Source organism: Eschscholzia californica, unplaced genomic scaffold (genome assembly GCF_041429995.1).
Source record: "Eschscholzia californica isolate CP2 unplaced genomic scaffold, dmEscCali1.0.p SCAF_4, whole genome shotgun sequence".
Classification (NCBI taxonomy): Eukaryota; Viridiplantae; Streptophyta; class Magnoliopsida; order Ranunculales; family Papaveraceae; genus Eschscholzia; species Eschscholzia californica.
This window is the reverse complement of record NW_028238461.1, coordinates 45871948-45883283: the sequence shown is the minus strand read 5'-3', so window position 1 is coordinate 45883283 and position 11336 is coordinate 45871948. Positions and strand designations below refer to the sequence as shown.

The following is an 11336-nucleotide window of genomic DNA, read 5'->3' as shown; positions in this document are numbered from 1 at the left end:
TAAACTAGTAAAAATATCTTTTATACTAATGTTGGACATACAATATCTTTTATACTAATGTTGGACATACACCCATTTGGTTCGACCTAGTATATACTTACACCCTCACATGAGGGCAGGTCCAACCCTGCAACCCGCATCCTCATGTGTGCAACTGAGCGTTGAAGGGGCGACACCACTGCGGTCTGATCTTTTCTAGGGCACAAATTTAACTTTGAGCATAGCTAAATGCACGGAGCATATCAAAGTCCTGCAACCACAGATAAGGCATTACTGAGTTTAGTCAGGGCCCTAGGATATGCTGAGATTCACCATCAATCATCCATGTCCAAGACCTAATATCACTGAAGTAACATAGAATTATTTTAGGAGTAAAAGTACAAGAAATGTGAATACATGCTACTTAACTGCACAAGTTTTAACTTGGATCTACTTCTAGTACTAAGGTATTCAGAATATTGTTATTTAAAACTCAGAATGCTGAACCAAAAATAGGAGGAACCGATTCTGTACACACCCACTCCCTCTATTGCTGCTGAATCAGTTCCTCGATTGAAAATTTATGATGGGTGGATATAATCACAGTCAGCTCCCCTTCTGCAAGTTCCACTTTCATAGTATACGCATATTCTTTGCCCCTTCTGAAAAGATCCTCCACCACCACGTTCGCCACTACCACCTCCACCGCCAAAGGACGACTGCCTATTCCATGATTGTCTACCACCACCTCTTTGATTAGACTCTCCACCTCCACCATGGGAGCCACCCCGATCCTGGTGACTGGAATATCTATTCCCGTCCTGTTGTTGTTGGTTCCCCATATTATTCCCAACTGGTGGTCCCCAACGCGACTTGCTGTTAGTTCTCCCCTGCTGCATATTTCCAACATTGGTCGACTGTGGCTGAGGAGGTGGTGGTGTACCCCAAGTTGCCATGTTCATATTTCCTTGTACTGGCATATTTCCTTGTACTGGCATATTTCCTTGTACGGGCATATTTCCTTGTACTGGCATGGGTCCTCCCCAACCCATGTTTGTGTTTCCCTGTGGAGGTCCCCAACCTTGATTGGGTCCAACATTATGTTGTTGCATATGTTGAACCCCAGGAATAGGAGCTGTCTGCATCTGTGGAACGGTCACAAAAGAAGGCAGCTGCATTTGTGGAGCTACAGGCATGGAAGGAGAAGGCTGAACGTTCGGATTTGGTGCAACCTGAGAAGGTTGCACATTCTGAATTGTTCCCCACGGGTTGATACTTTGTGTGTTGGGTGTTGGAGACCAATTAACAAAAGGTTGCTGTGCTGAGTTTGAAACTGGAAAGTTAGGATTCAGATAATTTCCAGCTTGTGCTGGCATAGTAGCATTTGGACCATGTATTTCTTGTTGCTGAGATGAAGGTCCCCATTCTTGTTGGGGTATTGCCACCCCAAGTCTAGGATCTATTGTATTTGGCATCTGATGAGCTGAATCAGGAAGCTGATTATAACCATTGCCTGAAGAATTCCATGTGGCCATGTTCACATTAGAAGGCACAGGAGATGATTGCACAAATCCCTTGATATCCACTGAATTATTATTAAGTGGATTTGATCCTTGGAGATTGGTATTTTGTGCCGCAATTGTTGGACCCAGATGGTATTCTGCCTCACTTGGCTTGACCGGTGGCGAAATGGAAGTAAAGACCGAACCAGAGTCATGCCCCCCAGAAGCTGGAGTAGGAGAGTATTCACGCCATTCAACAGCATCTTTCATCGGTCCAACCACTGATTGCTGAACCACATTGACCCCAAAATTTGGAGATTGTCCAACCAATCCGACATTTCTCCAACTCCCACCACTGGTAGGGGTAGTAGGGGTAGGCGGATTTTGAAAATCAATTCTATCAGGCTTGACTATCTGCTGAAGTAAATTACCATTCAAGTTACTAACCCTGGTAATATCAGATCCAGATGTAACTTTCTGAGATTGCAAAAGGTTATTGTCCCTTTGTGGTGCCTCCTTTTGGAACTTCCCATTCAATGCATCAGTTAAAGGTATAGAGTCTTCTTCCCTTTCTGTAGTTCTCCATATTCTTAGATTAGTCGGGAAATACCCAGTTGTGCTCCATTTACGAAGCTGTACCACTGAAAAGGGTCCTTGGATTTTGCCAGATGGGTCTTTATAATGCCAAATTTTCTCCGCCTCAGAGATACTAGAAGATGCTACTGTCCCTGTTGACAGAGATGGTGGTGTAATTTGAGAAGATTGTTCAGTTTTTACAACTCCTTGACCACTCCAGGAATCGGATCCCAAAGCAGTTGTCTGGGTACGACTTCTTGATTTCTCCTGACTGCTCGATTGTGGTGAATCTCTTCCTTGATTCCATGTGGAAACATTTGTTCCCTCAACTCCACCCCTCTTTTCCCAACTACCTCTTGTGGAAGTATTTCTGCTTGGTTCCCAGGAAGTACTTGAATTCTTCCTTGATCCACTCCACGTATCACTCACATTCGAACCTCCTTTTCCTGGTGATATTGGATCCCTTCCTTTCCTACTAAACCCAGCATCTCTTGGGCGATAGTTATCTGCAGACGATATCGAGCAACCAATTGAGTACTCAAGAAATGGCTTAGAAGAAAATGAAAAACTAAAAAGAAATGAAAGAGAAAAAAAAGGTTAAAACTTAGTACCTTGTAGTTTATCATCTGGCTCTGGTTCTTCCTCTTCAGACTCATAACTTGGATCCATATTTGGGTCAGTGTGTATTTCTGGAAATTCCTGTAGTCTACGTAGACGTTCCTCAGGTGTGTTGAGAATCTGCAACTTTTCTACACATTCTCTGAGCGTAGAGAGAAAAGGTCAAGGACTACTTAAAAGAACTAAACAAGTTTTGCTACTTTACCAAACTTTATTGCAGATAACAGGGGTCAGATATATAGACTATTGGCACAATCAGAACCAACTTTAAGAAAAAGTTCCTTCTCGTTTGCCAACATATCTCGTATAATGATTGACTCTTCTTCTACCTCTTATTTCTCTTACTAACACTTTCCCCCTTTCCCTCTCCTAAGCAACGTCTCTCTAGACACAAAGATCTACGCGAACTGAATATATATCTAATTTCTCTTCCAACGAATAAATATCTCTCTATTTCATACTTACTATTACTTTGTTGGAAACCAAAAGATTATAAACTAGTGTTAGTAAATAGTAGATCTTGTATGTGTCTACTATCAAAGGAAGCACGAACTATTTAAGAGTGAAAAAACGGTATAGGAGTAGGAGATTAATTACAATTCATAAAATCTATGTTAAGTAGTCAAACGATAGCAAAATAATGAGAAAGAATTCTTATAAAGCTCATGGTACTAAATGATGATATTTGAAAAGTCAAAGTTACGTATAGAAAATGCAATTCGGCTATATTATCGAAGGATATTCTTTTCTTCTTCCAGTATCACTTGCTCTATCACGAAGATGACTAAGACGTAACTTTTCCGCTTCCAGCAACTGCACCAGAACATGATATTATGCACAGAAAAAACCAAAGCTTGTTAAAGAACACCTATGGGACACTTAGAAATTATATAGGAACTCTTTTTTGATATGTTGAATACATTTATTGCTTAAATAGTTATCTCTTTTCAGATGTTATTAACATATTCAGATTTATGTGGAACATATCCATCAGAATAGAATCAGTATAAGAAACTCACATCAGTAACTCTCGCTGCCTGAAGGGCCATTGCTTTATCCTGAATATCGCCCTACAAACCACCAAGCGCAAATTGTCATAAATTAAAAGCTGGCTCTATAATTTTCTTGAAAGTTGAAACAATTTTGATGTAATATGTAACATTACCACTGTCAATGGGGCAATGAAACCACATTTTATGCTCTGCCGTAAACGTTTGCACTCGTCCTGCAAAGATAACAGTTACAAATTCAAGAAAGGATTTGAGCAATTATCAAAGCAAAAATATTTTGCTTTGATAAACACCAGTTTCAAAATATTTTATTGCAATTATCAAAGCAATTATATGTGCAAAGAAGAATAAGCAAATAAACACCAGTTTCAAATACAAATACCTGCATTCTGACACTAAAAGCTAGTTTACATACAAACGCGCAGACATGACACTAGAAATGTTGATGTTTTGATTACTGTAAGACTTCAGAGTGATTCGTCACAATTTAAACATCATTAAGTAGACAACATACAATCAAGGAGACAAGGACGACATGAAAATATAAGGGTAACACTTGATGGTGCAGAAGTGCAGAACCAACCACAGGGATAGGGGGAATGAGAAGAGGAAATTCAATATAAGGAGCATAGACCTTCAACAAATATAGAACAAAAAGTAAGAACTCCACAAAATGGTATGGAAGTAATACACTGTAAATACAAAAGCAAGGGTAGTCTCATTTTCAGGCTGACAAAGAAATCATTTGCCGCAATCATTCTTCAAAGTAGCTGCAAGTGAAGATCGAAAAAGAAAAAAAAATGCATGGTCTTGTAAGTTTCTTACCTCAGAGAAATCTTGACTTGAAATTCTATCTATTGTTTCAACTTCTGTTTTATTTAAGTTCAAGATTTCCAGCGTAACATCAGTTGCCTTTTTACTAGTTTCATAGGGCTTCATCGCCTTTCCAGTACCTGTATTAAAATTCATAAAAAAAAATCTATCATACACATGGTATTAAGTGTCCACATAGGCACATACTTCAGTCGAAATGACTAAAATGTTTCAGTATCATTCACCACTACCAATGAAATTTAACAGACAACGTCAATAATGATAACTTAAGCCGAAATCACTGCTTATTATGACATAAATATTTGATTTCATGATTGTTGATGAAGACCTGACAACGAAAACATTTCACCTGACATATTTTGAAATTTGATTATAAAAATGGAGACATTTTTTTAAGAATAATTTAGCTGATTTTGGATCTATGTTCACGAGGTGAACAGAATGCTACTGTTGGTTCCCATATAGTTTGCCAACTCTCTTTCAAAAATTTCCACAAGTTTCCACACCGGAACTGATTTCTTTTTAATAGTTCGCATGAATATATAAAAAAAACCTTGTTTAAATGAAATTGGACTTGATACACAAGTATCAAACATGAAGAACAGAATAAATAGCATTGATAAATTACCTACTACTTGAACTAGTCTGTACATGTCTTGCTTTTGTCCTGCACCTGTAATCTTTATTCTAACAAAAGACCCGACAACCTTGTCCTTAAAAGTATCCATATCTTCGAGCAAATCTTCCAACAAGCTCCTTTTCAAGTAAATTAAGCTAATGTTGTGCACATCAATAGCTGCATAATCTTCAACATTAGTCTGTAGTCCTCTCTCAGCTTTCTTACGTGATTTTCGTTTCTTATCTGTTCCAGCTTTTGTTGAGACTTCAGTATCAAACTGACTAGCTTCAGTATCTGCATTTACCTCTTGGTCGTCAACCTGAGCATCTTCCTTCAAAAAAAAGTGTGATTCAAGAAGCTTTAACATTTCAAAATGTCCAACACGAGGTTTCCCGAACAAATTTTTTAGTCTTGCATCACATATAATTTGACTTTTCCGACGGGGATCACGAAGATTATTCTGTTTTATATAATCTAGCAGGAGAGCCTGGACATCAAACTGTGACAGAATGGATGTATCACCATTTTTCATGTGAGAAACAAACTCCAATAGCTCCTTAGAAGCCCACTCAGTTCCATTTGCCGTAGAGGTGCCATCGCTATAAGCTGATATTGCAGCGCTTGACGAAACCTCCTCCTTAGTAGACGCCTTTGATTTTCTTTTAGCCTTTTTTCTTTTTGAGCTATTTACTTCAATATGTTCGGTACCACTATCTGAATCAGAACCTTGATCATTGTTAACATTATACTCATCAGAAGATTCCCCCTTACGAGCGGAGACACCAGATCCCTTTGAAGGATTTCTAGCCTGAGTGAGCTCGTCTAGTGTTAACGATAGCTTCCCTTTCAAATCGAGATAGTAATCCTTGAAAAGATACTCCCAGCTACTTTTGTCATCAAAATTAACTTTACTCTGAACATGTAAATTAAAAGGGAGAAACCATCAGAAAATTATCATAGTATATTTTATTACGAAGTAGAGGAGTCGTATATTTTACATTGAAATAATTCTCAACAAAATAATGCTTAGCATCATTGCATACCGTTTCTTTGTTTTTGTGCCCCTTTGTTTCAATCAGCATAACTGTTCCCATGCATGTTTGGCAGAAGCCTTTGTTTCCTCTAACACACGAAAATTCAGCTACTTTGGTGCAACCCTTGCACAAGGAATATGTACATGTATAGCACATATATCGGGCAGCCTTTTCACAGTTGCTACATAAATGCCAACCTGAATCACATGACAATCAGAACTTGGAGAAACTGAATGAAAAGAACCAAGAGAACAAGTGTATTTTTAACAGTATCTAACCAATGATAGAAAACTGCCGCAGAAATGCATCAATTGATATATTTAAAGTTATCTTGGAAACAGTACATGCTTTAGAAATAATTGTGACCATATAAAATTTATCACATGTACTCAGTCATCAAATCAAATGATTTCTTTCAATTGATTAAACATGAGATGGAAAAGAAAAAAGCAAAGGAAACCCCAAAATATATTTCATGCAAAAACAAAGACAGTCATACACAATAGTTACTAGTTAACGATCAAGTGCTTCACAGTTCACACACAATCTATGTCAAACAGAAATCCTCGAAAGTCACATAGAGAATCACAAGATAAAGAGCAAGCAGAGAAAAATGAAAATGTAAACGTATCAGGACACTATCAACCTATCTCCAAGTCACCAGTCAATCTGGTGTGCATCTGTTTCTCGACTCAACTCCTCTACGGCTTGTTCATTAGAGGGAAGAATATGTTCTCTTGCTTCCATCGGATTACTGCCCCCTACTTTTAGATCAATCAAACCTGTATAATTCAAAAGACCTGAAGGGCAGATGATCAACTGGAACTCATAGAGGAGCAACAACTTATCACTTCTTTTTTCTTCATATACCAGCTCCAATGAAGAAACCAAGAGATATTCTCCAAACAAAACATTGGTTGAAATGAATGGAAAGAAGTTGACCAAAAAACAGCAACCCAATATGGATTACAGTTAGTGTATAGACATTTGAAAGGTTTTATTCCTTCCCTTTCAAATAGACTGCTAAATAGGTAGTGTTGATATTTTTTTCCCGACGTGTGCACCCTTTTTCTAATCAATCATTCTAATCACCATTCTACTAGGTGGGGGAAGTACATGGAATTAGTACCCATTCAAATGTATGGAATTTCTGACTTTAATAGTAACTCACAAGGGATCACAGATTATTAACCGACATCCAAAGAAAGTCTCAAAGTGAAAGCATAAACTCAAAGATACATTCCTTATCTGCCATCACATTCAAACAAATGCTCAAGTGAGATACATATGCTAAAGCTATCATGTTGGACTCTTCCTAGCCTTGCAACCATCTCATATGCACCATCATCTTCCTCTTTCCTCTATCAGAGAGAAAAGGTAATCCAAAGTTTCATTCTCCCGATTTTAACGTATTTCCAGTCATGGTCCAGATAATTCATTCCATTAATGTTACACAGTACAATGGTGACCCCCACTGTTAAGTATATAATGTACTTGGCATTTGCAGACATAGTACAGCTTCCGATAAGCAACAACTAAGATTCCTTAATGTAATGTGCTTCATCAATTTGTCAATTCAATAATCTCCTTTTTATTGTTCTAGATCACAAGACCTTTTCTTCCAAATTTGTGCCAGGTCAATAAGATTCTTCACAAGATAAAGGTTTGTGGATCTTGCTCAGATTAGTACTCGTCAGAATAGTGATTGAGTGCACAAATGCCCATAGCTCGTGAAAATAACTAATCTGGTGGAAACCAACCTAGAAAAGGGGTACTGCATTACTCTCTGCAAGAACGGTGAGTAGCAGACATGCATTGCTGACACTCTTCTTAATTTCAAGTTGGCTGGTAAAAGAAGCATGAACGACACGATAAAAACGACCATTATAACTCAAAGCGTATAAGAGAAGTATGTAAGCAAGACTTAATACTAATAGTTTTCCTATGATTCAGAAGTTGTTCGCAAATGTCAGGAGAATGAACTTCTTTTATACTGAAACACGAACATAATATTGTTCACTAGGTCCATTTGTACACAAAATTATAACAAATCATAATTCACTAAATGTTGAAGATGGCCTATGAATACAACACAGGTTCTTTCTTTTCTTTCACAACTTCCCCGATATCAACATTCCTGGTTTGCTACAAAATATTCTCAACAAAACCTTTAGTGTGATGCTAGAACTCGGATAAAATCATAGAAGTACAAGATGCCCCAAATTTTACAATATCAATCAAATGATATTAAATGAATCCTCATTCCTCAGATCCTAAAGTGTTGACGCGTGAGCACCATAGAGAAGCAGCACACTCTTTGACGTATCCTTGCAAGCCAGTGATGCAACCCGAGCAAACTATATGTAGATAATGTTTTAAAATTCACGAAGATACTATGAAGTTAGAAACCAAACACTCGGCAGCTTCAAGAAATACCACTGATAGGGACATAATAACTCCTTCAATTGCCAATCTCAAGCAATGCTTTGAGTGATATTGCAAGTGGAACTTCATGTTCCTTAGTGTTTGTTTCCTTGCCACTCGCTCTTCAGTAACTACAGCTCTTGTTTAAAAAGACTCTTGAACCTTTTAGAGGAAAAAGAAAAATGCACCATAATATTTAGAAGTTCTCATAAAATAGGAACTAATAACTGAAAAAAATGTATTGGTAACCTCGAAAAGTGGTGATTGTTTTTAGTTAGTACTACCTTTACTAAACCTATTTTGCTATACCCCTGTACTTCAATTTGTCCTTCCAACCTTACCGGGGTAGACCACCCAACACAGTACATAAACACAATCTATAAACCATGAAAAGACAACGACATTCACAGTTACAGTGTCAGAATTAAAAGGAAATATGAAACTGCATTTGTGCTTGCAGTTGAGAAACGCGAACATACCACAATTCCAGCGTCCCTTAGAGCGAAAGAATGCCTCGTCTCGGTTAACACAAACAGGATGGTAAGCCTTTGGACAGCCCCTAATTATCACAATAACACTCTTATCAATTGTCACCACAAACTAACTAAAAACAATTAAATGAAATAACCACTAAACATTAAAGTAGGAAAAACATGAAATTCTTACTTGAGAGATCGAAAAAGATTACCTTCGATCACAGAGTACAAGATCACCTCCATCGAAGCAAATGAAACAAACATCCTCCTCTGTCTTCTTCCTTATGGTGGTTCTCACTGGAGCCTTTGCTGACCGGCCTCGCCTCCGTTTCTGACCACCTTTTGTAGTCTCTGCAACATCTGTCTCCTCCTCCATATCCACCACCTCCTCTAATGGTGTAGCTTCGCTTCCAACAATTGAAGGATCGTCTACAACTGGGGAACCTCCAACCACCTCGGAATCATCCATGTCGGGTATATCTGCCGAAACTCCAGCCACCTCAGAGTCATCCATTTTCCGTATATCTGAAGAACCTCCATCTAACTGAGAACCATCCATGCCTACAATGTCCGCACTGTCCCCATTGAGCTCGGAATTATCCTTCTTTGTCAAGTCTTCAACTTTCTGCGGATTGGTACTGATTGAAACTGCATTTGGGTCGCCAACTAACTCTGAGTTATCCTTGTCTGCAACAACAGGAGAATTTCTAACTAGCTGTGAATCTTCCATGCCCGAATCACCATTAGGGCCTTCAATTAACTTCGAATCATCCTCGCCTGCGGCAATGGGGAGGTTTGGGAGGTTTTCAATTTGCTGTGATTTGTCCGTGCCTGCTACAACATTAGGTCCACCAATTGACTGTGAATCCTCCATTTGTGCTGCATCAACAGAAGGGTTTTCGACTACCTGCAAATCCTCTGTACCAGAAACAACATTAGGGTTACCAACTAACTTTGAATCATCCATGTTTGCTACAAGAGGAAGATTCCCAACTAGCTGAGAAACTTCCATGCTTACAACTACATTTTGACCTTCAATTAACTTAGAATTGTTAGTATCTTCAACAACTGGAGGGTTTTCAATTAGGTGGGAATTTTCCATGTCTGTATCAACTAACATCAAATCTTCCATGTCTTCAACAGCAAGAGGTTTCTCAAGTAGCTGAAAATCGTCCATGCCATCAACACTTTCATTGCCTTCCACCGAATCATCCACGCCCGGAGGGTTTCCAACTTCCTGCAACTCATCCGCGTTCTCAACAATTTTAGGGCCTTCAAGATTAACCGACGAGGTTCCAACTAACTGAGAATGAGAATCGTCCATGCCTGGAACAATTTTTGATTCTTCAATTAACTTCGATTCATCCTCCATCTCAGTAACTACCTCAATTTCTTGGGAGTTCGATAACACAGTATCGTTCATCTTTTCTTTCTTTTCTTCTTCGACATCGTTTGAATGTTCGATTGGTTGAGGTCGACCAAGAACGAAACTTTCTTCTTCATCATCCATGGTTAATCAAACCCTAGAAACGAGAAAATGAAAAACCCTAGATTTTATGTTATTATTGTGGAGTGATTTTCTGAAGAGAGAGAGAGAGAGAAAGGGGGGAAGTGATAAATTTGGTTGCTTTGGGTTTTATTTCTTCTTGCTTGGGTTTGGGTTGGTTGTTGTTCTTGTGAGAGGAACCCAAAATAAAACGCACCAACACGACGGACGCCCTGTAAGCGATGAAATGTTACTGCACCCCCTAAACTCTTTTTGAAGATGACTTCATCGGAAAGAGAAGCGAGTACCTAGCTAGCTACACTTTTCAAAAGACGTCATTGCCCGTGTATTATCGTCTAAATACCGAAATTAACCTTTCGTTCACTAGAAGTACGATTGGGGCGCCGGGTGGGGGAAAGACAAACTTCTTAGCAAAATGGTAACTACTCTATCTAATTTGAGAAATGTTATAGGCAATGTCCGATGTTGTTAAAGACAATATCGCTACAGACAATCCTTAACTTGGTTAAAGGCAATGAGTGATCATGAGGTAATGCTTAATCAAAGTTTGAACTGAGGGCGTCAAGTCGTCGGCCGGCAACCTCCGGTCGGCCACCTAACATGAAAAAAAAAAAAACTTTTTCTCTCTCTTCTTCTTCCTTCTTTTCTTTTACTCTTTACTCTCTCCTCCGGCTTCAAACCAGATTTGTATCTGAAGAACAAATCTCAAACTTAGATCAGTCGCATTTGGTGCTTCTCTTATTGGAGGTGTTTTTGG

General features: G+C 38.6%; 1 protein-coding gene across 3 annotated transcripts; it reads right to left on the bottom strand.

The window, feature by feature from the left end:
* LOC147545184 (zinc finger CCCH domain-containing protein 19-like) lies at positions 1-10884 on the bottom strand. Of its 3 annotated transcripts, none has more exons than XR_015223703.1 (11): positions 9285-10884; positions 9076-9155; positions 6182-6369; positions 5148-6051; positions 4511-4638; positions 3841-3900; positions 3695-3745; positions 3418-3488; positions 2669-2823; positions 409-2563; positions 1-250 (listed from the first exon to the last, which is right to left on the bottom strand). XR_015223703.1 is itself a non-coding variant. In XM_086636390.1 (11 exons), exons 1-11 carry the CDS (start codon positions 10580-10582, stop codon positions 938-940), a joined length of 4506 nt encoding a protein of 1501 aa, XP_086492516.1. In that variant the 5' UTR covers positions 10583-10884; the 3' UTR covers positions 342-937. The 3 variants fall into 3 exon arrangements, 2 of the variants coding, with proteins under 2 accessions (XP_086492516.1, XP_086492515.1); XM_086636390.1 differs by lacking the exon at positions 1-250 and having other exon boundaries at positions 342-952; positions 1008-2563; XM_086636389.1 differs by lacking the exon at positions 1-250 and having other exon boundaries at positions 342-2563.
* Positions 10885-11336: the final 452 nt, after the last annotated feature.